Source organism: Beta vulgaris, chromosome 2, assembly GCF_026745355.1.
Source record: "Beta vulgaris subsp. vulgaris cultivar EL10 chromosome 2, EL10.2, whole genome shotgun sequence".
NCBI classification, from domain to species: Eukaryota; Viridiplantae; Streptophyta; class Magnoliopsida; order Caryophyllales; family Amaranthaceae; genus Beta; species Beta vulgaris.
Genome location: NC_079203.1, coordinates 53,464,934 through 53,492,702, shown reverse-complemented (window position 1 = coordinate 53,492,702; position 27,769 = coordinate 53,464,934). Strand labels below are relative to the sequence as shown.

Genomic DNA, 27,769 nt, shown 5'->3' with positions numbered 1-27,769 from the left:
GCCTTCTGTCAAGCAGAAATGTTGCATTTGCAAAACTTTTGGCTCAAATAATTCGATTAAGAACTCAATTCCCAGATCATACAATAAAGAAAATAAGATTAGACAATGCTGGGGAATTTACATCCCAAACATTTAATGACTATTGCATGTCTATTGGGATTATTGTTGAGCACCCTGTACCTCATGTACATACACAAAATGGTCTTGCTGAATCATTAATCAAAAGACTACAATTAATTGCAAGACCATTAATAATGAGGTCAAAATTGCCATCTACTACTTGGGGTCATGCTATATTACATGCGGCAACATTGATAAGATTAAGGCCGACAGCCTATCACAAATTCTCACCATTACAATTAGTATCTGGTCGAGAACCGAATATCTCACATTTGAGAATTTTTGGGTGCGCTGTACATGTACCTATTGCTCCGCCCCAACGTACTAAAATGGGTCCACAAAGAAGGATGGGAATATATGTTGGATTTGAATCTCCATCAATTATCAAATATTTAGAGCCAACAACTGGTGATCTATTTACGGCTCGATTTGCCGACTGTCATTTTAATGAGTCGGTATTCCCATCCTTAGGGGGAGAGAAAGTGGACCCACAAAATATAAAATCGGAAATTACATGGAACGCATCGCAAATGTCGTTTCTGGACCCGAGAACAAATTCATGTGAACAAGAAGTCAAGAAAATTGTTCATCTGCAAAGTATTGCAAACCAATTGCCAGATGCATTCACAGATTCTAAGAAAGTGACAAAGTCACATGTACCTGCTGCGAATGCTCCGGAACGGATTGAAATTCCTATTGAAAATGAGTCAATAGCACGTCGAAAACGTGGCAGACCACCCGGTTCTAAAGATTTAAAACCGAGAAAAATGAAAAGGCAAGGGGAGACAACGAAATTAATATAAATCTCCCAACAGAGCATGATGAAAACAAAAATGAAGAGAAACGTGTTCCAGAAGAAAAGGAACATGAAAGCGTAGACAACAATGAAACTTCAATTAATTATGTTTCTACAAAGAGACAATGGAATCGAAAAGATGTTGTCTTGAATGAAATTTTTGCTTACTCGATAGCGGTTGAAATGACATACGATGAAAATGATGTAGAGCCAAATACAGTTGATGAATGTCGCCGTAGAAAAGATTGGCCAAAATGGAAAGAGGCAATTCAAGCAGAATTGAGATCACTTGAAAAACGTGAAGTATTCGGTCAAATAACCCAAATACCAAAAGGTGTAAAACCAGTTGGGTACAAATGGGTATTCGTGAGAAAACGAAATGAGAAAAATGAGGTTACTAGATATAAGGCAAGATTAGTAGCCCAAGGCTTTCGCAAATGCCAGGGATTGATTATGATGAGACATATTCTCCAGTAGTCGATGCAACTACACTAAGATTTCTGGTAAGTTTATCAGTTTCGAAAGGATTGCAAATGAGATTGATGGATGTAGTGACCGCATATTTGTATGGCTCACTTGACACAGATATTTATATGAAAGTTCCTGAAGGACTAAAACTACCAGAAAATTGCATGCCCAAAGAGATGTTCTCAATAAAATTGAGAAAATCACTCTATGGGTTAAAACAATCTGGAAGAATGTGGTATAATCGTCTTAGTGAATACCTATTGAAAGAAGGATTCAAAAATAATCAAATCAGTCCCTGTGTTTTCATTAAGCGATCTAAATCAGGATTCGCGATCATTGCTGTATATGTCGATGATTTGAACATTATCGGAACTCCTAGAGAACTTGAACGACTGCAAAATACTTGATGAAAGAATTTGAGATGAAAGATCTCGGGAAGACAAAATTTTGCCTTGGCCTGCAAATGGAACATCTAAGAAATGGGATTTTTGTCCATCAATCAAACTATACAGAAAAAATCCTGAAACGTTTTTTCATGGACAAAGCCCACCCAATAAGTTCTCCAATGGTAGTGCGTTCCCTGAATGAGAAAGATGATCCATTCAGACCACGAGAAGAAACGAGGAGATTCTTGGTCCTGAAGTACCATATCTAAGTGCAATTGGTGCTTTAATGTACTTGGCTAACAATACTCGACCTGACATAGCTTTTTCAGTAAACTTGTTAGCTAGATACAGCAATGCACCAACCAAGAGACATTGGAATGGAGTCAGACACTTATTACGTTATCTTCGAGGAACACAAGATCTCGGATTATTCTATCAGTCAAGACCCAATGCGTCACTCATTGGATATGCAGATGCTGGCTACCTCTCAGACCCACAAAAGGCTAAGTCTCAATCCGGATATGTATTCACTTATGGAGGTACTGCAATATCTTGGAAATCTACAAAGCAGACTTTGACGGCCACATCATCAAATCATGCGGAATTAATTGCTCTTTATGAAGCTGGAAGGGAATGTGTATGGCTAAGGTCAATGATCAAGAATATCCAAGAAGAATGCGGGATGGAAACAATAACAACAAATCCAACTATCATCTACGAAGACAATACTGCATGCATCACCCAAGTAAGCGAAGGGTACATCAAAGGAGACAGAACTAAACATTTATCACCAAAGCTCTTCTTCACTCATGACCTCCAAAAGGAAGGGACGATCAACATTCGACAAATCCAATCATGTGAGAATCTTGCAGATTTATTCACCAAATCCCTTCCGGCGAAGAAATTTGAAGAATTAGTCCGAAAAATTGGAATGCGTCATCTTCATGATATATGCTAGATTCAGGGGGAGTATTATATGCGCTGCACTCTTTTTCCCTTCGATCAGGTTTTTATCCCACTGGGTTTTTCCTGACAAGGTTTTTAATGAGGCAGTTGATTTTAAGCATAAAGGATACATAATAGTTGTACTCTTTCCCTAGTTATGGATTTTTCCCACAGGATTTTTCCTAACAAAGATTCTTAATGAGACAACGTCTATTATGACTTATAAGTGGACATTCAAGGGGGAGTGTTGAGAAACAGTGGAATGAACAATTCCACTGTTTACATGTGTGAAGTCCACTGTTCACATATGCGTGAAGTCCATATTTCCTGCGTGCATTTAATGCATGTCAGGTATTTTCTTCCGTTTGAAAATTTTGCAATTGTGCACAGTAGAAACTTTGCCTATATATACCAGTGTAAGAAATCAGTTTTACACATCAATGCAATACAATACTCTCTGATATATTTGCATAACTTCTCTCTCTATTTCTCACAACAGTTTTCATTTAGTGGTGAAATACCTTCCTTTATTTGCACTGCAGTCAGTCCCTGAAATATTATGTCTGGGATTAAGTTGCAAATGAAGTAAGTCCCTTCCCTAGCTGATGCATCGTGCAAAGTGCATAGATGGGCCAAATTATGGTATTGATATCCTCATATCCCTGAGGGGTCTGGGAGATCCTGGTGTGTGTTTAATTCACGCATGTTCTCATGTTTTGAACACTTTGATTCTCTAGGCTTTTCAAGACATGTCCCATGAAAATCGGCGCTTTTCCGAACTCAGAAAACGGACAGAATTCTAGGATTCTCCCTTGGAACAAATACTTTAATGCATACTATCCAGTTTGTGCCAATGGATTGATTATCTTTTATGTTTTGCTCTTCCCAACACATTTCTGGGTTTCATTTTGCTTCAGGGAATCATTATTCTCTAACTAAAATGGGGGTCAAAGTTTGTATGATAATTACCTTGGTTTGGATTCAGTTCACAATATTAGTTTAAACTATATTATCAAAGTAACAGTAGACTTATTGTTCTGTATATATGTTGTGAGTTCGAGCACTAGCATGTAGTATGTAACCTTTCTCTTACCTATGATCAATGACGACTGACGAGTGTAATATGGCGGCCGGCGGGTCACAAGAAGCCTGTTCGGTAGGTGAAAGTATGAGGTAAATGACTAACGATGACAAATCTTATACTATTTAATTGTGATGAAACTTTATCCCCAAACATGCGTTTCCTTTAATAAATATATCATCACTCAATACGATCCCTTAAATGGTAATTGTGGAGGATGATAATTGAAATTATGAAGAAATAAGGAATATTCGGGGATAGCCAAGCATTACCATAGACATTTACCGACAAATTCAACCACTACTATCCGTTTATCACAATATATAACGACCTACCAAACGAGTCCTTCTACTTCATATAATTAGTAAGAAATCTAGATATGAAGCCACAAAGGATAGAAGAAACTTATCAGTAGTACTAAAGTGGTAAGGCACATTGAAGTAGAAAGTCAAAACTGAATTCTACACGTTCCATCAAGTTGATGAGTCAAAAAAGCTTCAACTTTTTTATCATTTTGACTCAAATGTCTGTTTTGTTTTCAACCAGTCTGTTACAGAGATTAGGTCATGTGTGTATTTTCTCAGGACCTTTCATCAACCAGAACATCCTGTCTCTGACAACTATTTGCAAAAGGTACAAAACAAGAAGAGTAACATATTGATTGATGTTAAAAAAAAGTCAGCACACTCTTTCTCTCCATTCCTAGTGATATGGAATAATGCTTTTGTAACTACAAAATTATCTCTTCTTGCATGCTCACGTTAAGAACCTTGTTTGGAAGAACAATGCAGTTAATGACCACAACTTCGTCTTCCACAATTACAGATTCTCCTGCATTGAGGAAATCATTTACGCAGATTCTATTCAGTATGACAACAAATCCGACATCGATATAAAGAAATGAAGGGGTGGAGTCCTTACCAAGGATTGAAACTCCAAGCTTTGAGTCGTAGTTACCATCAGCCTACAGGAAACATTCAATGTAAATTCAAGTGAACTTTTTTAGTTAAGAGCTTAGGCTCCATTTGATGGGATGAAGATATACTCAGTAGAAATGAATTTCTGTCAAAAACATGTTGTCTCTTGTTTGGTTCCTTGCAAGAAAGTCTAGAGAGAGAGGAAAATGACAACATTGGAGAAGTTGGATACGTCTAACTCTGAGATGCAAGATTTGCGTCTACCACCTCAAATTGGTATCAAATGCTCTTGCAATTAGTACCAAAAAAGATGTGATAAAAAAATGTCATGATACCCAAATGATAACAATACCAACCCAAATGATAACAATACCATTTGGAAGAGATTTGGTTACCAATTGAAAATCTTTTTAAAATCTTTTTTTTTTGGTACCAATCGTAAGAGCATTTGGTACCAATTTGGGGTGTTAAACGGGAGTCCAGATAGATGTGACGAACTTCTCAGCAGTGGAAAGAGGTTGATGGGAGGACAAAAAGAGGAAGATAAGCAATAGGGAGGACATGTGGCATTCCTGGAATAAAAAAAGATTTTCAATTGGTCACCAAACCTCTTCCAAATGGTATTATTATCATTTGGGTAGCAATTGGCATTTTTTATCACTTCTTTTTTAGTACTAATTGCAAGAGCATTTGATACCAATTTGAGGAGGTAGATGCAAATCTTCCTTTACCACCATTAAGAGGACTATTTGCCACCCTTGAAACCAAAGGATTGAAGCAAAGAATATCATTCAGCCTGGAAAATTATTTCCTCCCAACCAAACACTCTCTTAATATGGTACTACTTCCGCCCAAAATATTAGGACAAGATATGTAACTTGAAATAATTCAAGATACTGGGATGCTTAAAAACTTGCCTGAACACGTGACCATTTCCCAACTGAGGATTTCCATCCAATGATAGCATGCATGACAAGCGCATTTTCCTGCGGAAGCATTAGAAGGTATCAAACCATATTGTTACTGCATTGTGTATACTTGTATTGAATTAAGTTCAGATATTACAACTCAGTACCTGAATCTCAACATCATCCAAAATGATGCAATTTACAAGCCTTACACCAGGTCCTACACGAACATTAGCAGATATTGATACATTTGGACCAATCTGTGTCAAAAACAAGCAGGTTAGTGCTCTTAAAAATGAAGTTTTAACTTTGGACTATCTTCCTGTCACACCTAAAAGTTGGTATAAGTATTTCGAAAAGAAGTTAAAATTAAATGAAAGTGGGCAAAGGTGAAGGCATAAGCAAATAATATATTGTGGCAAGACTGGCAACTGGCAAAGCAGAATTTCTGTTACCTTCGCCGTCGAATGTACTTTAGCTGATGGGTGGATATAAACATCACCTACAATTGTAGCATTTTTTGCACCATCTCCACTAGCCAGAAGATGGGGAGCATTCTGCTGAAACCGCGCAAGGTACAACCCGGAACATTTCAAAGACATACTGTTTAAGGTCAAACACAACAACAGCTTAGTCGTGTGAATCATGTGATGGTCCAAGTTCCAATTGTATATGATTGCTTGAGAAAAAAATAGTTCGCCAAAAAGAACATACCCAGGAGTCTTTATCTGTTCCCAGAAATCTAAAGTTTCATGGGTGTATAATTGTTTCTTTCCCGCCAAAGGAGACAGAATATCTTGGTCCAATCTTACAAAATCTGCAGGAAGGGCCCTGTTAAGGATTCTATATCAGTTCTCAATCAGTGTGCTATAGCATTATGGAGTTATTATAAGTACATATTTATCATTCAAAGGCTACGTTTTGCAATATTAAAAGGTAGAATGCAAGAGTTGGAACGAAAATCAATCTATGAGAAGAACCTTCTCGAGCTTTTCTTTATTTTATTTTGAGACAAGAAGTACATTCTTTGATGAAATCTTCTTAATGTTTAATGATTAACTCTGAAGGTTAATAGATAATAGACAAGAGAAAAAATCCTAATGATCCAATAATACCATTCCCGGACCCAAAAGATAGAGCCAATGAGAGAGTCGGATTAGAAGAAAGACAAATAAACTAACTCACTATTATTTTTCAAGACATAGTTGAGTAGTTGGTCTGCCTTAAGCCTTAAGGTAAAAAACTTAGCTTAAGAAACTAAGTTACAGCTATCTTCTAACTTCAAATTCCAGAATGAAAGTCGCTCATTTATAGGCATGCTAGTTCATACCTTGTTGCTGAATTGAATGACTCATAACTGGACAAACGACGTAGAGATCCTGTGCAGGAAAATAACCGAATATAGGTGAGAAAAGTTTTATACCAAGTCTGTAGAAAGTACAGAAAACGACAGCAAAGAGAAGGTTCCTAGACTATAAGCAACTTATGCAGTCCTAGACATCTCATTAAGTAAGGGTTGCAACAAACACTGGAACCAACCTTTGTCTTCACGATTAGCAAGCACACCCTGGATAGCCGAAAAAATTTCAGGTGTAAATACATATATGCCACAGTTTATTAAATCACTAACCTGCAGCCACACAAAGACTATAGGTTACAACAGGGCATGGAAACAAGAAGAACAATGATACGGAAAATGGTTTAAATTTGCAAAACAGTATTGTTGCTTGAGTAGGGCACATACAAATGTCTCAGGCTTTTCGGTGTAATGCAACAGCTCTTTTGTATCTGGATCAGCAACCAACTCACCAAACAGGTTGGCCGATTCAGCGGAACTGCACATGAGGTCAAAACAATATATGATATTCAAATAATAAAAGGAGCAATTCAAAAGAATGATTTCAGCAAGTAACCAACCTTAATTACTAATAATGTACCCATTCCACCATATCTCCTGTGGGCATCTGAATGAGAAACAAAACAAAAAAATGGCTTAGTAACCTCGCTGATTCCAGTAAAGTAAATCACACCACATGAAGAGATATCAGACGACAGTATTCAAACGCCAAGAGAAGTAAAGAGCTTATATGAAGGTTCAAACTGTCTCTCCGATATGAAGAGAAATTTGAATATGAAAACATATAAAAATGGAGAACAATGTACATTACCGAGCATGTCTGGTAGAGGGAAACTGCAGCAGACATCAAAATTTAGAAGAAAAATATGTGACTGCAGAAAAAAGGAGAGAAAGCAAAATGATATCAGACATCTTCGAAGTCTAAGTCCTCACTCGCATTATAATAAAAATCTTACATATATGGCATGTACCAGAGAAAGTTATTCAACAGAGAACAGCTTAAGAGCAACACTTTCATCATCGTCTTTTTGTAGGAATGCAAACTATTACACCCCATCATCATTATAGATCAACCAGCATGAACTTAGTCACGTATATGAGCATGACTGCATGATTCAATATGATATTTCCATGATTAATATAGAATGAAGTTGGTTATGAAGCGGGATAGCTTATGAGCAACATTTTCATCATCGCCTTTTTGTAGAAATGCAAATTCTTACACCCCATCATTAATATAGATCAACCAGCATAAAACTTAGTCACATCCATGAGCAAGAGCCAATATGATATTTCCATCATTAACATAAAATGCAGTTGGTTATGATTTACGAACCGGCTCATCTTCCATAATGAAATCTCGGAAGCGATAAAGTCCACCAGCAGAGCCATGTGGTTTGTCTTCTTTCAAATATCTAGAAATGAGATCGAAATTGCGAATAAACAAATTCAGCTATAGGTCCCCATAAATGATAACTCCAAGTTATCAAAAGAACTCTGACTCTTTGATCATGTCAAACTACACCAAAACCACAAATATTTCTAAAATTAGCTAAAACTGAAAACCTTGACGACGAAAATGGAACTCACCTAACCGGAACCTTCAGCTCATTTGAGATTGAAGACACATACAAAGCAAACTCACGCTCTTCATATAATCCAATGAGGAAGATTTGAACCAAATTTGGTATCTATACATAATAAAACTCAATCAATCAACTTTTAACCCATACAAATCATCAAATTATACATATAATCCAATGAGGAAGATTTGAACCAAATTTGATATCTATACATAACAAAACTCAATCAATCAACTTTTAACCCATATAAATCATCAAAGTATAACACACACAAAAAACATACAGTTTTGCAAGCAGAAATTTGATGGTGGATCATTGGATGGCCAGCAATTGGAAACAAGGGTTTTGGAGTATTAAATGATAAGGGTCGAAATGTAGTTCCTGTAATTAACCCAATTCATCTAAACATCAGCAAATCACATTATAACACTATAAATTGAGAAACTAATCAACTGAGTATGAAATTAAAGTGGGCAATTTTGATCTTTATGAATTTTTTTGATGAATTTTGATTCATACCTTTGGTGGGTCCACCAACTAAGATCACAGCAACTACTTTATCTTCCATTAGCAGATCTTGTGTAGAACTTTTTTTGTAATTTGAGGAGTTTCTGAGTGATCTTTAAGTAGGATTATTAAACCTCGAGTTTTTACAGGAGCTGCTTTTTTTCCAACTATTTTCTTGATTTTTCTTGGGCACCTGGAGGTTTAGCAGGGATTGTAATATTGTATGTTGCTGCAAAACGAATATTTTGCGTCTTTTTCATATACTTCTTTTTTGCTGCGGAATTGGAAACATAAAATCATTAGTCAGCATTTTTTTTCATTTAGGCTCCGTTTGGTAGGGCGTAAAACATTTTCAGTGTAAAATGATTTTCATGGAAAACAATTTACAATGGAAAACACAATTCCAAAATTAGTTTTCCGTTGTTTGGTTCGATGTAAGAAAAATGATGAAATGAAAGGGAACGTAAGGAGGTAGTGAGAGGAGTGTATAAGAGAGATAAGGAAAATAGTTTTCCCTTCATTTTGAAAGGAAAATGGTTTTCCATCATTGGGAGAGTAATTTTACCCCAAGGGAAAATGGTTTTACACTCTTTTACCAACCAAACAATGTAAAACTGAAAATAGAGGAAAACAGTTTTCCGGGAAAACGTTTTACGCCCTACCAAACGGAGCCTTAAGGAAAATCATTATTACAGTAATAAAAGAAGTCATATCGACTAAAAAAAAAAGTTGTACTACATAATGTAGAGAAATCTGAATCAAATGATAAATAATTAATTGAATGAAATTAAGGTATCCTCATCAAATATTATATTAGCTGAATATATGTATGTCAGTTGCACATCGTTGGAAAACACAACCTTTTGAATAGATTTAATGATTTGTAGTCGTGATAACAAATGTCATCTGATTCATTTGACTGGTTCGGAAAATTGATTAGTATTGTGATTCAACATAAATTTTTTTCCAACAAATCGATTTCACGGTACTCCACAAACTCCATCGACACTAGACCAAAACATAAAGAAAACCAATTAGAAGTAAAAGAACCCAGTGCACATTCAACAATGTTGTAATACCCCTCGTAATTGCTTTAAAGGGATTTAACAGGCTACTCATTCCAACAAGATGCATCTTTTTTTAGAGAGCTCAATTCCTTAGTTTCTCCACAGTTGAAGGATCGAAAATAGCCAAATTAGAGCAATTAAAGAAAAATGGTCGAAAATAGCCAAATTTCTCCAGTTAAGCTATTTCTGCTCTAGAGAAACTTGTCTTTTAAAGCACTAGATTAAAAAGGAAGAGGGAAACGACCAGAGATTATTGCTTAGCAAAGATGTGATAATTAGTCAGCAACTCAACATTAGCAATAATGAATGGTGATTCTAAATTATAGTTACTCATTAGGTTATGTTCTCTTCACATGAGATTAATCTTTATTGTCTTTTTTTTATTTAACATGGTTTCATTTTTTAGGATATTTTTTTTTTGTCATGATACATTTGAAATGCCATCTTTTGAAAACAAATATCTTATAAATCACAAAAATTATCTCAAACAACAAAAAAACGTTTTCCATTACTTCTTTTATTGATAAGATCCTGTATTATGATTTTCCCCTCATTACCTTCTATTCCTTCATAACATCTCTTCTTACAAAACCCACTCTCACACTTTTCCCCAAAAATCAAAATCTTTGATTCGATTAGCTGTCTATATCTAGGTATGAAAGTTCATTATGCAGTTTGAATTTCTAGACCTAATCCAATCCAATCCGAACAAAATTTAGATTTTAATTTTTCATTCCAAATCTAAAGCAATTAGAGTTTGAGTCCAAATCAATCCAATCCGAACAAAATTTAGATTTTAATTTTTCATTCCAAATCTAAAGCAATTAGAGTTTGAGTCCAAATCAATCCAATCCGAACAAAATTTAGATTTTAATTTTTCATTCCAAATCTAAACCAATTAGAGTTTGAGTCCAAATCAATCCAATCTGAATTTTCAGACTGTATTGGATCCTATCGGAGTTATCCAATTTTTTGAATTTTTTTTATTGAATAAATTTGGCGCGGACATCAAAATAAATGTTCGATAATAGAAGTAATTCATACAATACCATAGAAATTCATTTATAAGGTAATAACAACTAATAATTCATTACAAACTCATAATTCATTACAATAGAAGATTCAACAACAGCATAACAAACATGTTCAACTAAACAGCAAGTTCAACTTTACAACAGCAAGTTAGAGCTTTAACTTTAAGGGAAGGGGAAGGCCTGTCAGACAATTTGAGCTTTTTTTTTTTTATAAAAAAAATAGTCAATTAGGCCCGATCATGAATAAGAAAAATAGAATCGTTTCCCAATCTAGTGTTAGAAATTAAACAAATTCCCAATTTGGTGTTTGCTCAAAACTTATTCCATAATCTAGTGTCCATGTAGGCTTGGAATTACAAACCTAATATTTTTAGTTTAACAACACTCCAACCCTCTTTTTTTTTTTTGTGAAACTCCAACCCTCCTTATCATCTTGTAAATTTTTTTTTGTCCTCCTCCCTTCATCCCCACGCCAGTTTGATTTTTTTTTGTTTTTAAAAAAATGTTTTCCCAAAATAGTATTGGAAATAAAAGAAATTCCAAATCTAGCGCTTGTCTAAAACTAATTCCCTATTCTGGTGTCCACATAGGCTTGGAATCCCAAACCTATTGTTTTTACTACCCTCTACCTTTCTCTCTCCAGTAAAAAATGAAAAGTCTGATTTCACTGTCACTATAGTTCCTTACACTCTTCTACAGCTGCACCCACCGTAGTTTACACCACACCACCCACCGGCAACATTGGTATGGAATTTTATTTTTCGTCTTCCATGCTTTCCCTAATATTGAAAAAACTCATATCCTATTTTTTCAATTAATTCATAAAAACATTAGTATGGAATTTTATTTTTGGGGAAAAAAAATTTGAACATCAAAGTAATGGTCTTCGAATGGTTTCTTGAATTAAGTTTAGGAATCTTGAATTACTTATTTTATTTATCTTGCAAAGTCAATTGGATTTTTGTCAAATTGAACATCGAAGTGATGGTTTTCGTTTTCCATGGTTTCCTTGCAATGTGTTGCACTTCCTGATCTTATTTTATTTTTTAGAGGAAAAAAAGAAAAAGTCAATTCCTTTATCATTTGCAGAAATGGATAGTCCCTGCTTTTGAATATAGTTGAAAAACTCATATTACAAATATAAAAAAAAGTCCATTTGTATTTGATTTATCTTTGTATGCCACTAGTATTCATACACCCATTTCCTTTATCATTTGCAGAAATGGAAAATTCAGATAATCCATTAATTGGGTCATTCACACGGATGTTCAACGATGACCAATTTTTTATCGATCAAATGAATATTGAATATGAAACTCAACATAACAGCAAGTTAAGGACTTCTACATCCATGATGGTCAACCAACTACAAAATGAACCAATAGGATTAGATGAGCTTGAGTTTGTGTCTTTGAGTCGTAATAATGTTGATTCTGATGGAGTAGACAGAGAAGGATGAAGAATTAATTATTTTGTTGGCACTATGTATTTGTCTTAATTTTGACAACCAACTTGATTAAATTAGTAATGTGAAGATTGTTTGTAACTTGGTCCTAAAGGAATAGTAGTATTCTTTCTTTTTTTTAGAGGAAATTTTTTTTAAAACAAAAAAAAAAATCAAATGGCGTGGGGATGAAGGGAGGAGGACAAAAAAAAATTTATAAGAGGATATGGAGGGTTGGAGTTTCACCAAAAAAAAAGAGGGTTGGAGTGTTGTAAAACTACAAATATTAGGTTTGTAATTCCAAGACACTAGATTATGGAATAAGTTTTGAGCAAACACCAAATTGGGAATTTGTTTAATTTCTAACACTAGATTGAGAAATGATTCAGAAAAATATAAGATTGATTTACTATTAAATTATTTTGGAATTTTGGATTCAATCACATTCAATCCAATCCAATCCAATTTGAAAAACCTTTTTCTTTTATAAAAAACTCCATCCGAATATATTATGAACATATATCGAGTTCAATCTAAATTACTAATTCGATTTGGATTTGGTTTGGATTGAAGCCGACTCACCCAAAAAAATATAGATATATAATCTACCCTATTCGCACTCATCGTATTTCTCTCTCCTGTAATCACCGGTCACTGGCGTCATTATCCGACTTTGAGGTGTTGCGCAAAAGTTCAAATTAGGGTTTATCAATATCATTATATCAGGTATTTTACAATCCTTCCTAATTTTCTCCCTATCTCAATTCCAAATTGTTTGCCTTAATCTAGGGTTTATCTTTTTTACGATTTCCAATTGAAAACACCTAATATTTCAATTGAGGTTTCAATTCACTTGAAAATTCAATGGGAAAAAACGAATTTTTAACTCCTAAAGCAATCGCAAATCGAATTAAAGCGAAAGGTCTCCAGAAACTTCGATGGTATTGTCAAATGTGTCAGAAACAATGTCGAGACGAAAACGGGTTCAAGTGTCATTGTATGAGTGAATCTCATCAAAGACAAATGCAGATTTTTGGGGAAAATTCGGATCGTATAGTTGATGGATTTTCGGAGGAATTCGAAAGTCAGTTTCTTGATCATATGAAAAGGAGCCATAGATTTAGTAGGATTGCTGCAACTGTGGTTTATAATGAGTATATTGCTGATAGGCATCATGTTCATATGAATTCTACAAAGTGGTTAAGTTTGACTGAGTTTGTCAAGTATTTGGGTAGGATAGGGAAGTGTAAGGTGGATGAGACCCCAAAGGGATGGTTTATTACGTATATAGATCGAGACTCCGAGACACTTTTTAAGGATAAGATGAAGAATAAGCGTCTTAGGGCGGATATGGTGGAGGATGAGAAGAAGGAGAGGGAGATTATGAGGCAGATTGAGCGGGCAGAGCAGCTGTTGCCTGTGGTAGAGAATGGGCAGGTTAGTGAGGTGGAGAAGACGGAAGATAAGGAGATGGTGGGGGGTAAAGTAGCATTTGCTCTTGGTGGTGGGTCTTCGAGAGTTGGGAGTTTGGGGATTGGGAAAGAAAAAGGCGAGGGGTTGAAGGATGTGTTTGAGGATGTTGTGGAGGGTGAGAAAGAGAAGAAGAGAGCTAAACATGGGGATAGCAGTGCAGTTGGTAAGTCGGCTTTGGAGGAGTTGATCAAAGAGGATGAGAAGGCTAAAGAACGGCTTAATAGGAAGGATTATTGGCTATGTGAAGGGGTAATTGTCAAGGTTATGAGCAAGAAATTGGCAGACAAAGGTTACTATAAGAAGAAGGGGACTGTGAAGAAAGTCATAGACAAATATGTAGGAGAAATTGAGATGCTTGACACTAAACATGTGCTTAGAGTGGATCAGGCAGAGCTTGAGACGGTGATTCCACAGATTGGTGGTTTAGTGAGAATAGTTAATGGGGCTTATCGTGGATCAAAGGCCAGGTTGCTCTCCATTGATACTGACAAATTTTGTGCAAAGGTTCAGATAGAGAAGGGATTATATGAGGGAAGAGTTCTTCAGGCTGTAGATTATGAAGATATCTGCAAAATTGCCCAATGATGAAGTCGGAGAGGTTGTGCGAAACGTTACCATATGAAGGCTTTTTCAACAGTTAGAATACGCTGGCCAGCTTCTTGTTTTCGTAATGTATTGCTCAATCTGCTGGTTTATTTTGTTTTTAATCTTATCACATTAGCAACTGTATGTTACTTCGCAGCATCCATAGACCATGAAGCAACCCCCCTCCCTCCCATACGTCTATCAGTTATTGTATCGCAAAGGTGGAACTTATCATAGATGTGATGTTTTGTTCATGGAATAATATTCAATCTGAGAATTTATAGTGTCCATATTTGGATTTTACTTCGATTCAATGAGTATGCATATGATTGGCATTCTTGGCGGTTGTAAACTATTTGATGTTTTGGATCATGATTTGTCAGTCGTGTTCAGATAAAAGTAGATACTTTGTAGTTCAGACTATATCTGGATTGCTTTTTGATGATTGACTGTCCTTCGAATAGCCTTTTGATTCATGTGCAGGTTTTTGAGTGCTAGTGACTTGTTCACCTACACCTTGTTCTCATATTCCATTTGATCTGGTTCGGATATTTAGTATTCAGAGATTATGTCTTAGTATTGCTTGATGTTGAATTTGAGGGCCGTTCCTCTTGCCATTGAGGATAAACTGTAAGTGAAATCCCCCTTCGTGCTAGAAAACACTTGGTAAACATAAATGTTGTGAATTTAATTATGGAAACTCGATGAGGCCTTCTACTCCTTGAACTCTTAAGGAGAGCTATATCTGCTACAATCATTTCACTACTTCTTCAGTACACACAGGCCACAGCTGCATGCTATTGGAGCAGGAGTGAAAGCTGGTTTACATTTTTTCGCTACTGTGAAACTGGGATTCTTCCATTCTTTTAAGATGATTTATTGTCGGATCTTCGAACTACTACTCATCGTATTTAGGGCCTAGGGGTGTTAATGAGTCTAGTTGCTGCGAACTATTCGAACTCGCCTTGAAATTTGAAGTTTCCTGACTCTTCTCACATCCATCTGTTGCATTTAAGCTATGTCTTATGCTGTGTTCTGTTGCCCAACTGGAACTGTTTTACATGTCACTCTTTCTTCATCATTTCCGTGTCTGATGTCGTTTTAGTTGTGTACTGCATAATTCTGTTTCTGCACATTAGAGTGATCAGACTCGATGTAATTCATAAATATAGTGAAGTACTACTTTCGATGTTTGTGTTTTCACTTTCGATATTAGATCCAACAATAATATCAAGGAAAATGAAAAGGGCTATGTATAAGGTGCTTAAAATGGAAATAAAATATTGAATCAAGCATTTATTACTTCAGTTGATGTGAAAATGTATCTTGAATTCTTAAACTGTTTCCATTTAAAGATATGTATTTAATGTTTATATGTAACCCTAAGGGCTACATATAACATTACCCTAATATCAATAGTAAGGATTTGTTTTTTCACTTTATTTTTTTCTGCACTTTTTCTATTTAATCTGAACTTTTTTTTTAGTATTTCTTATTTTTTCTGAAATCTTTTTATTTTTCATGATTTTTTTTCTAAACTGTTTTTTTTTTTTTTTTACTTTTTCTAAACTTCTTTTTTTTTTTTTACTTTTTCTGATTTTTTTTTTTTGTTTGGAGATTTTCTAAACTTTTCTTATTCTGAAATAAGCGAAAATGAGGTTTAGAGATTCAACCTTAATTGTGTTAAATTGGGTGCTCGAATTTTTGTGGTGAAGATTTCTTTACTGCATAATTTGACTATTATCTATTAGGAAATCGAGTAAACTAACGTAAATTTAGTAAATGCCACATCAGTATAACTGTATAAGTAACCATAAAGTATACAATAATAAGTCTGGGTATCTAAAGTTCAAACCTCCACTCAAAATAAAACTAAGTTCAAATATCGAGTACTCAAAGTTAAAAGCATATAAACATAAGCTACTCAAGTGTAACTTAGGGTCTGTTTTTCCCAGTTTATTTTCAGTTCAGTTCGGTTCAGATTAGTTCAGTTCAATTCAGTTCAACTCTAAACAATACTTTTACTCTCATATATCAGTATTCATTTTAGTTCGGTTGAGTTCAATTCACTTCACTTGTTTTATGCCGAAGAGAACAAACCCTTAGAGAAATCTTAGGCACCCAAAATGGAATTTTTCCTTTATAATTATTGCTATTAGTAGTACATCGAGTTGAAATTTTAAAAATAATGACATTGATAGAATTTTATGTAGATAATCTTTCTTTTTTTTTTTGATAATTTATATTTTATTATATAAGAGGAGAGATACTTTCAACTCAAACCCAGGTATTCCTCCTCAGTAAGATTATCACACTTATAGATTATATTTCAACTTTGATTATTAATATTTTTTTATACATATTGCATAATAGTTTAAATAAACTCCAACAAATGTACTCCCTCCGTTTCCTAAAGATTTTCCCACTTACTGTTCCTACGGATACCAAGGAAAATCAAGTTGTGTGGGGCATGGTGTGAGTAAAGTAGGAGAGAGAAAGGGGTTAAGATAAATAAACAAATAAAAAAGGGTTAAAGTAGGAGAGAGAAATGGAGTAAAATTGAATTAATAATGTAATGGTGGACCATATGATAGTGACATGAGAGGGTAAATAGGGAAATTTGTTTTGCCAAATAAGGAATAAAGCAAAAGTGGGAAGATCTTTTGGAAACACCCTTAAACGAAAAGAGGGAAGATCTTTAGGAAACGGAGGGATTAAATAATTTAATTTAACCCCTCAAAATGGAAATAATTTAAGCTTTTGAAATTTATGATTATAAAGCTTATTACTCCCTCTATTTCAAGAAGATCTGAACATTATTGAGACACATAGTTTGTAGGTGATAAGTTATCAAATGTTATTTTATCAAAAAGTAAATATGATACAATCTCGAAGTTATGTTATTTTGTATTGAAAGATAGAAGAAGTTGGATATTTTTTCATTGATAAAGATATATTGTGTTACGATTCTAATTATTTTAAGACCTGAGGAGTGTTAAAATTTATGGCCTTTTTGAGGATGCCGAAAGGATTGTTGTTTTCTTATTGGACCCCATACCCAATTTATCTTAGGTGGACCGAGTTCATAATAATCTATTGTGCACCCAAATCGACTTTATCACAAAAAAAAAACTATATTAGAAAATCCGACCATATCATACAAAAACTGACTATATCAAAAAATTCAACTATATCATACAAAAATTAACTACTATAAGAGATGATTATATCAACAAAAATTAACCATATCAATAAAAATTGATCATACCAAATGAAAATTATCAAATTGACTATATTATATAATTTCTAATATAAAAATTATTAAAAGAGTTGGTCTAATTTTAATATAAAAGTAGACCTAGTCACTAAATGGATTAGACTAATCACCGAAAGAAATTAACTTAGTCAATATTTGTCTAATTCTCTTTTTAATATTGAACTTACCATTGCCTAATTTTAATTTAAAAGTAGGCGGCCTTTTACAAGACAAACTATTTCTAATATAGCTTATTACTCATTATTGTAAACTCGATCCATTTTTTCACTCCATACCCTACTCCAATTCTCTAATCAATGAGAAAAAAAAGAAAATTTGTTTAAAAAAACCTTTTAAATGTTCAAATTTGCGAGAAAAAACCTTTTAAAGCATTCTTTGCGAAAAAAACCACAAACTTAATTTTTTTTACAAGATGAAATCTATTTCCCTTTTTTGGTGTGGTTTTTGAGATCCATAGGGGTGGTGCAGCAGTTTCTGAAAATAGGGAGTTAAAGAAAGATAGAAGGGTCATCGCAAAATTGAACCTTCTGAAAAAATTATTAAAATTGCGATCTGGATCGTAGGATTGTGCGATCCTACGATCCAGATTAGCCATATCGATCCGGATAGCTGGAAGAATCGTAATCCCAGGATCGTATTAGGATCGGATCAGGATCGTTAGGATCGGTGGAATCGTGATTCTGATGCGATTCTAACGATCTTGATGTTTAGCTTGCAAATGGACTTGTTTTGTTTCAAAAGGTAATATGCGACCAAAACATGTAAGATAAGAACAGGCCCACCCAAATATTTCACCCAAATAACGTGAAAGCCTAAATCCCTAATCTATCATATGCAGTCACACAGTCATGTTTGGTAGAAATATGCTAGTGTAAACATTTTATATATTTGTCATGTTTTTAGACTATTGTTATTGTATGTTTAAATTTTTAGATTATGGGGTTATTTGACAATCGGTTGTTGGCTAGTTTAATTGGCTTGTTTGACTAGTTAGAAGCATTGGTTGTATGTATTGACTTTTTAAGTTGGTTGTTTAAGTCAACTGTTTGCAGAAGTGTGTGGCAAATTAATTGTAGCTGTTGGCTGTTTATTAGAAAGTTTGTGCGCCAATAAGTCAATAAGCCGATCAAAAAAGCTGCTCTAAGCAGCTTTTTCATTTTGGCTTAAAAGCTGGCTTTTTAAGCCAATCAAAAAGCCAGCTTTTCAGCCAATTAAAAAGCCAGCTTTTCAGCCAATTAAAAAGCCAATAACCAAACACTTTTTTTTTTTTACTGTTTGACCAAATTGAAAAGCAAAAAGCAAAAATCTAATGAAAAAGCTATTTACCAAATATGACCTATGTAATATCAACTATTAATTAGATAAATACCAATTTTCTAGCATCATTTAACTTCAAGTATGAGAAAGGTACGAGTAATTAGCTCGAATCAGTAGCGGAGTCAGTAGGGGGACATGAAGACAGATGTCCCCGCTTTTTTGAAAAAAAAAAAAAAACACGCGGACGCGTGAAACTTAGGAAGAAGGCAAAAAACTTTTGAAACAAAAACACGCGTGAAAGGAAGACAAGCCACGAAGCGACGGAGTAGTCAGGAGACGCCGAGACGAAGCGACGCCGCCACGCCCACCGCCCACCGCCCACCGCCAGTCTCCGTCGCCGAACTCAGTCAGTCAGTCGTCACTTCAGTAGTTCAGTCAGTAATTTTTCTAAACCCTAAGTTTTTAGTTTTAGTTTTTTTTTTTTTTTTTTCAAGGTAATATTTACATTGTTTGGTTGTGAATTTGTGATTGCGGATTTATGGTTGTTGATTGATTTGTTCTTGGTTTGGGGAATTGGTCGTGAACTCATGATTTAGGAAATTGTTAGTTTGCAATTTCGAATTTCTAATTAGGAAATTGTAAATATGAGTTGATTTATAATTGAAATATTGAATAGTTTGGTTTGATTACTTTGATATGTAATTGATTCATGTTTATCAATTTAATAGGAAATGTCAAGTGATTCACATTCACCTAATCCTAACAAGTCCAAGGCTAAGGGAAAACAACCCAATCTTTGACAATTTATCTTTAAAAGAATGAAATCCCAAGAAATATCTTCACCCGCTCATAGTGAAACACCTCAAACTGAATCTCCTTCATTTAGCTCTATCCAAACTCCTGATGTTGATATGGATGTTGGTGGTTCAAATACTAGTAATGTACCATTAGAGGAGGAGGAGGAAGAATCAGTATATGATGTTGAATTGTGTTGTACTACTTTTTTTTCTAATTTTTTTTTCCGAATGTTCGACGGTCGGATTTTGTCCCCCCACTATGAGAATCATGGCTCCGTCATTGTAAGTTCATTAACACCCAAAAAAGTGTGATTCAGAATACTAATGTCTGAATTTCTCTCTCACACGATTTATGTAGGGTTTCAGTCAGTAACTCTAGTTTTTGTGAGAACAATGAGGAATTGAGTATGAGAGCTTATCATTCTTTGATTCGCACCATAATATCAACTTAAATTGAACTTCAAATTTTTTACCATATGTGCTTGAAATTAATGGAATTGCATTCGATTAACTCAATATTCGTGATAATATGTCGTGTAATTCGATGCCCTTGTTTGCAGTTTAAGAGATTGGAGATTGTGTTAGATGCCACATAATGATTTTAGTCTTTTGTAATATTAGGTCAAGGTGCGAAATGCTTTCTGGAGTTAAATTGATTTCGCGGGATGAGGTTGAGAAGGTAAAAATACTTGTACTTTGAGTCTAATTTGTATGATTTTTAGGCTGGTATTAAATAAATTTTCTATGTTATCAGGGTAAAACGGGGAAATCGTGTGATTCGAAGAAGGATAGTAGAAATTTGAGCAGCAAGAAAGAAAAGAGTAGGAGAAAGAAGAAAGGTTATGATAATAGTAGTTCAGATGATGAAGGGAATGTGAAAATAAGGAAGGGTTCGAAAAAGAAGAAGTGGTACTCTTCTGATGACGATTCAGCTTCATCTTCGGAGGGTGAAAGTGACAACAGTTTGGGAGGTGATGGGAAGAGATACAAGAGTCATAAGCAAAAGAGTAAGCGTCGAGGTGATGCCGACGAGAGTTCTAGGAAGAAGTCGAAAAGAAGCAAACGGGAGTATTCTTATGACGATTGTTCCTCACTGAATTCTGAGAGTGGAGAGGATGATTGTAGAGGAAAAAAGAAGCGGCAGAGTAAAGGTAAAGAGAAAGACCGAGAATATGAGGACCAGGGTGTGCTTAGTACATGTTTTAGCCACTTTGGATTTCTTATTGGTCAGGAATTGCATTTTTTATATCGACTATTGATATTTGTTTAACTAACAAACTGTTTTGGATTGAAACTGTCTCTCCAGATAACATCGATATTGTGAGGAAAGATATGGGGTTGGACTGGATGCTTAGACCAGCTGAAAGAGCAGGCAAAAGTGCTCCTCCAACGTATGAGGAGCAGCCCGTGGAGTCTGAAACCAAAGAGGTAGACAATTATTATATTAATTTGGGTTTATACTTTTAAAATTGAATGTCTAATTGCTTTATCATTTATGTGAATTGGGTTTGTTTCACATACTGATTGTTAGCATATTTTGATTTCAGCTGTTATAGTAATTTGAGTTTTATGTGCTTTATCAGCATATATAGCATTGAATGTGTGATATATTATGTTTTGCTGAGAACTCATTTAACTGCCTTTTCATCAGACGGAAAAAGTAAATCCCAGAGAACTAAATCCTTATTTGAGGGATAATGGAACTGGCTACCCTGAAGATGAAGATCATACAAAGGTCAGCCGTGACCAGCTTTTGTCATCTTCTGTAGTGGGGGATGGTGGAGCAAGTTGGAGATTGAAGGCTTTGAAGCGTGCACAGGAGCAAGCAGCACGTGAGGGACGAAATGTGAAAGAAGTATGTTTCAGTCCATTGTCTTTGAGGATAATGCTAATGTTTAGGCCAAAATTTATCGTGACATTGAACTATGCAACTTAATCTGTTCAGGTTGTTCAAGAACGGTGGGGATCTCTTGGTGATCTTGCGGTGTCTGTGACATCTCGTAGGGCCGCTGCTCCTCGTGCTCATTTGCATGCCATAAAATCGCGGAAGATAGAATCAGGTGGAGAAGTTAAATCTGACTCCAACGATCAAAGTCAAAGGGACACTAAAAAGGTGATTTACTTGTGTATTGTAAGTTATTGGTATACACAACATTGACATATTCTTTTCTTGTGTATGGCTAAATCTTAGTTGGCTAAAGTTTGTCCCATACAAGTCTAACAGGGGAATCTTCACAACTTTACTCTATGTACGGCCCCATGACCCTCTTATCTTGTTTAGCTCAGTAATTCTGTAGCCCAATGCTTTTCCCCCTTAAACCATACCGTACCATTGTCTTTCTTATTGTCTGACCAATTTACAGTAATCTAGCTTAAAACAATCTTCCGTGTGTTATTGTTGCCGAATCTAATGTATAATATTTAATTCTGCTATGCTGTTATGAACTGAGTTTTGGCGTTTGCTAGGATGTTTGAGGATGTTATGACATGAACGAACTTTTTTTTAGTACTCAGTATAATTGGTGTTCTTAGGGCAATATGCCAGTATGGGCTTAGTTGAGGAACTTGCTCATAATAAATATATTCCATTATTGTTTTGAGTATGTAAAACTGTTCCTTTTTATTTAATAATCAAATGATGTTTTCTTCTGCTTGAGTTAACATAATTCCACCTAATTTTACCAAGTTGCTTTTCTTTAGGATATGGGACGTGAATATCTGAAGGATGTTTCTGTCCGCCATCCTGATATGAAAGCACCTAAAGTTCATGATTCGTTATCATGGGGGAGAAGAAAAGGTCAACATATGAGAAGCGAGGATGCTGCGCTGGTTTCAAATGCGCTCTCGAGCTTGAACAACTTTTCTAATGATGGAAGTTTTATGAGTGAATTCGTGAACCAGCAGAAAAAACCTGAACGTGGCTCTCTCGAAGCCTCAAGTTCAAAATCTGATGCTGTTGAAGAGGTGGAATCTGATTCAGCAATAAAGAAATCTAGCGAGGACAAGCAGCCTCTGAGTGCTAATCAACTCGCAGCAAAAGCTATGCAGCTAAGACTGAAAGGCAAGCATGAGGAGGCTGAGAAACTTTTGGTGAGATTTCGTTGACATTTTTTAATCTTTGACCTTAGTCAGTGGTGTACAATGCCCCCTTCCCCTCCCCCTCCATAAATACAAAGTTCAAACAGGAGATGTTTATGCTGATAAATGATAATTATCTGAAAATCACAAAAGTGATGTATAAGGCTTCATAGTATTATCTTTCCCAGAATTCAGTCTCCCTCCGTGAAAACCCTGCCTCCCAAAGTTCCCTCTTTTTGGAAGCTATCCTATGTAAGCCACAGAGTGTAGCTTAATGGCTTTCCTTCACTAACTGGAGTTGTTTTTATTCTTTTTAATTTTTTTTCAGAGAGAAGCTGAAAACACTAAAATGGATCACGGCGCTGGGGAACGATTAGTAAAACTAAGAAATGATGTCAGCGCAAGCAGGTATCCTGGATCTTTCTGTTCCTTTGTTTTCCTTCTTTTGCCTGGTTCTGAGTGCTTGAGATTGTCTGGCGCTTCATTTACTTATAATATATCTGCTCGAGGACGTCGGTGTGTCTATATTGCCTAGCTATTATTGTTAACTTATTATTGAGTACATACATGAATTTGCTTTTCAGGTACGCTATGCAAGAAAAACAGTTGCAGCAAAAGGGGAAGGAAGACGATAGTGATAGGCATTTGGCTCAAACTATAATGAAGAATAAACTATATAGTACTTCTTCTCAAGCTGATGACGAATATGACTTTGATAGAGCACCATCGAAAAAGAGCAAGAAGAAAAGTGCAGATCATGAGAACAGATCACAAGCTAGGCAAAATGTGGGGAAGCGCATTCTTACACAGCAGGAGCGTTGCCTATTCTGTTTTGAGAACCCTAATAGACCTAAACATCTTGTTGTAGCTATAGCAAATTTCACTTACCTGATGCTACCTCAATTCCAACCCGTTGCCCCTGGCCATTGTTGCATCTTAACATTGCAGGTACTGTCTGCTTCTCTTTAAGTTGACCTTGTCTTTGGCTTTCTGCTTTTTGGCAATTTCGACATTTTATTGCCTGGAACTGGCTTCACCTTTTCTGTTATAGCACTGCAAAACGCATGGCTTCATTTGCTTCTTCCGTTTCCTAATAGTTGCAACAGTTTGACTATCATGTTTGCTAACACACTACTTTGACCATTAATGTTGTTAAATTTTGATTAGTAAAAGTATTAGTGAATTCTATGTTTTGAAAATCTAAATTGAGACTAAGCCAAAGTTAGTATGTAATATTGCAAAAGTTAATTGTTGCAAACAATTGTGATACAGAGGAAGTATCTTAATATTGTTTGTTCTTACGTTTATAATTTATAGGATGTGCTGTTTTTACTATTGTGGTCTTAGTGTATAGTACTAATTATCTGGTCATTTCTTTTAATCTCAACAGCATGAATCAGCGACAAGAATGGTAGATGATAATGTTTGGGAAGAATTCCGCAACTTCAAGAAGTGCCTTATTATGATGTTTGCGAAGCAAGACAGAGAAGTGATCTTTTTAGAAACAGTGCTTTGGTTGGCACAGCAGCGCCGTCATTGCTTAATCGAGTGCATTCCTTTGCCCAAGGACCTTGCTAAAGAAGCACCTCTTTATTTTAAGAAGGTAAGTTTTCTTCTCAATATTTTATTATTTACTTGAAAGTTGAAATTCTGGATTTGATCAATCAATTTTTAAGTCCTTCTGCAGTTTGCATTGGCAGCCAGAAACTTCTACTTTCTTTTTCTCCCTTTGTTTGGTTTTCTTGGGGAGTTGTGTTTATATACTGAGCTAGTGTTATCCTGCCAAATGCCAATTTGTATATTGAGGTCGATTGGGTTATCTGGCAATACATTCGGTTTGCTGCATGAAACGTGCCTGCAGCCTGTTCTACTCCTTTTGACTCTGGTGCCATGTGGGTTCCTTCTTTTACGATGATGAAGAAAACTCGATAAAAATTAAGGATAGTTAAGGTGTGAAAGTAAGGCAAATTCAGAGCATTCGGATTAACAAGTTCAATTCAGATGAGTTCATCTGAAAAGAATGCATCATGAATGTCGACCAGATGTTATAATACTTGGTGCAAACCAACACAGACATTGCATAAATTCTCATCGTTCAGCATGATCTGTTTGCATTTTACTTCCACCTCTTTCTCGTAGTTTATGAGGTAATGCTCGTCTTTTTCCTTTTTGCAGGCAATTGATGAGGCAGAAGACGAGTGGAGTCAGCACAATGCAAAGAAATTGATTGATACCAGTCAGAAAGGGCTGCGTTCTTCAATCCCCAAGAACTTCCCCTACTTTCATGTGGAATTTGGGCTTAACAGGGGATTTGTACATGTAATTGATGATGAAACACAGTTTAAAAGTAGCTTTGGTCTCAATGTTATCAGGGGAATGCTACAATCCCAAGATGAAAATATGTATCGTCGTCGGAGGTACGAATCCATTGAGGTCCAGAAAGAAGCTGTTGCTGAATTTGCAAAAGATTGGGCATCCTTTGATTGGACTAAACAGCTTGAATAAATTTGAGTTAGTGCTATAGAAACTTTTTTTTTGTTAAGTTGGAATATAGTTAGGAGCCTGTTGTAGTTTGGTTGATCAAAAATTTTGTAAAAATGCCAATTCTTTTTGATGGTTTTATACAGCAATTAAATATAATTACCTACTTTGAGAAATGGTAATTATAATTATATTTCCATTTGTTATTGTTTAAAATAATTTTCGTTTCATACTTTCATTGCCTTAATAGTAACTGCAAATTGATGATTATTATGTGTTTTCTAAAATGAGGTAAAATAACTCCCACCTCTGTATATAAGTTTGTATATAAGTTTGTTGTGAACTACTTCCTCTGGTCTTCATTAGTTTACCCGTTTTGACTTTTGATACTATTCACATACATGACTTTGACTCACTCTTGTAATTAGTATTTAAGGAAAAATATAGTCATGTGAGATCTTGTTGGATTCGTCTCAATGTGTATTATTCAATATATCAATTTTTTGTATTTTTTGCTTATCGAAAAATAGAGATATTAAGGTTCAAATTAGTGTTTCGACAAATGTGCCCCAAAGAAAGGGGTAAACTAATAAAGTCCAGAAAGAGTACTACACAAGTCTACCAGTTGTACCAATTATTAGTAAAAAAAAAAGGTTGAACTTTTGTAAACATATAGCATTTGTAATCATTGAAAAACAGGTGCCAACTTTGTTATTTCTTGTATGAGTTTTTGATATATTTTCTTTAAAAAATAATTTCCATCTTTCACGGTTAAGATTTGAAGAGAATGCATCATTTTAATTTGATTTTGGGAAAGATAAGAGAGTCTTTATATGAATTAGGAAAAAAACAGATTGATAAAAGCACGCGTGTCCATGTTGAGGAAAAAGTCCCACATTATCGTTTTAGAAGCAGAAGCATACATATATAAGTCGAAGCACTGAGTATAAAGAGCACGACCTTACTTGAACAGGATCTGTTCTATAGGCTCGTACCTCTGAATCCTTGAGTTCTAAGGAGACAGGAAACTAAGTCTGGTGGATGATTTAAGACCGTGCGATTAGAGCGTGATTAACAGCTACCGTTGATCTTCATGATCTCCTGGTGCAGTAGATGATCGTTCTCATGCTCCTCTGTGAGCTTGAGATGATCACACGGTGTTCTGACAGACTCTCCTCTTTTTTTTTTTAATTGCTTAATCGAGTGCATTCCTTTGCCCAACGAACTTGCAAAAGAAGCACCTCTTTATTTTAAGAAGGTATGTTTTCTTCTCAGTATCCATTAGTTACTTAGAAGTTGAAATTCTAGATGTGATCAATCAATTTTTGTGTCCCTCCCTCTACAGTCTGCAGTGGCTGCCAGATAATGGCATATGTGATGAACTTCCATTTTCTTTTTCTCCCTTTGTTTAGTTCTAATTCGGAGTTATGTTTATCAACTGAGCTAGTGTTATCCTGCCAAATGATAATGTCCTTGAATTGCTTTGGGATAGTTATAGGCTATAACTTATAGCGCGTCCATGGGAGCTTCTCTGCGTGCAGACTGCAGAGTAATGTTTATGTATATTACCTTCTACTTCAGATATATTTCTCCTCGTATTCTCGTGTGTGTTTCATGGTAAATAGGAGAAGTGTCACAGTCAAATGGAAAATAATTGAATCTCAATCAACAAAATTTGATTTGCAAAAGTACAAGCTGCTTGTTTTTCTTTCAGCATCATAAAACTGTGCTTCTGGCACTGCATCAGAGCCTAGCTGCTCTGAGGGACAAAGAACAACTATGGTACTTGTCTAGACTAGGCAAGGTAAATTTGGCGTAACTTCACTTTGCCCTTTCCTGAAGACGACTAGTTTCTCGCTTAGGTTCCAGCTTGTCTGCCAATTTGTATATTCATATATTGGGCTATCTGGTGATACATTTGGTTTAGTGCATGAAATGTGCCTGTTCTTCTCCTTTTGCCTCTGTCGTCGTTTAGGTTCTTTCGTCTACAGTGGCGAAGAGAACTCAGAGAAAAATGATGGATAGTTAAGGTGTAAGTTAAACATAAGGTGAATTCAAGGCATTAGGTTCGACAAGTTCAGTTCAGATAACTTCATTGGAATAAGATAATTAATACACCTTGAATATTGACAAGATGTCATAATATGTGGTGCAAACCAATAGAGACATTGCATACATCCTAATCCTTCAGCATGATCTGCCTGCTGT

General features: G+C 35.3%; 3 protein-coding genes, 1 long non-coding RNA gene and 1 other non-coding gene across 7 annotated transcripts; 4 read left to right on the top strand and 1 right to left on the bottom strand.

The window, feature by feature from the left end:
* Positions 1–4,237: 4,237 nt before the first annotated feature.
* Positions 4,238–9,311, bottom strand: LOC104905363 (uncharacterized). The gene is made up of 15 exons (XM_057392805.1): positions 9,081–9,311; positions 8,845–8,942; positions 8,569–8,669; positions 8,315–8,393; positions 7,790–7,850; positions 7,537–7,585; positions 7,366–7,456; positions 7,161–7,251; positions 6,952–7,000; positions 6,336–6,452; positions 6,077–6,224; positions 5,789–5,881; positions 5,631–5,699; positions 4,718–4,760; positions 4,238–4,627 (listed from the first exon to the last, which is right to left on the bottom strand). Exons 1-15 carry the CDS (start codon positions 9,127–9,129, stop codon positions 4,527–4,529), a joined length of 1,239 nt encoding a protein of 412 aa, XP_057248788.1. The 5' UTR covers positions 9,130–9,311; the 3' UTR covers positions 4,238–4,526.
* Positions 9,312–12,625: 3,314 nt separating this feature from the next.
* Positions 12,626–15,874, top strand: LOC125495045 (uncharacterized). Its single transcript, XR_007271641.1, has 2 exons — positions 12,626–13,339; positions 15,155–15,874. It is a non-coding gene; the product is annotated as an uncharacterized LOC125495045 (long non-coding RNA).
* Positions 13,333–14,980, top strand: LOC104905371 (KIN17-like protein). Its single transcript, XM_010693900.3, has one exon. The coding sequence runs from the start codon at positions 13,478–13,480 to the stop codon at positions 14,669–14,671; it is 1,194 nt and encodes a 397-aa protein (XP_010692202.1). The 5' UTR covers positions 13,333–13,477; the 3' UTR covers positions 14,672–14,980.
* Positions 15,875–19,325: 3,451 nt separating the features above from the next.
* LOC104905381 (uncharacterized) lies at positions 19,326–25,760 on the top strand. Of its 3 annotated transcripts, none has more exons than XM_048639547.2 (11): positions 19,326–19,639; positions 20,624–20,681; positions 20,757–21,153; positions 21,309–21,430; positions 21,654–21,857; positions 21,948–22,133; positions 22,703–23,092; positions 23,409–23,488; positions 23,665–24,028; positions 24,471–24,683; positions 25,256–25,760. In XM_048639547.2, exons 2-11 carry the CDS (start codon positions 20,637–20,639, stop codon positions 25,583–25,585), a joined length of 2,331 nt encoding a protein of 776 aa, XP_048495504.1. In that variant the 5' UTR covers positions 19,326–19,639; positions 20,624–20,636; the 3' UTR covers positions 25,586–25,760. The 3 variants fall into 3 exon arrangements, with proteins under 3 accessions (XP_048495504.1, XP_048495503.1, XP_057248787.1); XM_048639546.2 differs by having other exon boundaries at positions 19,326–19,643; XM_057392804.1 differs by having other exon boundaries at positions 19,332–19,643; positions 21,948–22,115.
* A 756-nt stretch (positions 25,761–26,516) lies between these two features.
* Positions 26,517–26,733, top strand: LOC125495379 (small nucleolar RNA U3). The gene has a single exon (XR_007272017.1). It is a non-coding gene; the product is annotated as a small nucleolar RNA U3 (small nucleolar RNA).
* Positions 26,734–27,769: the final 1,036 nt, after the last annotated feature.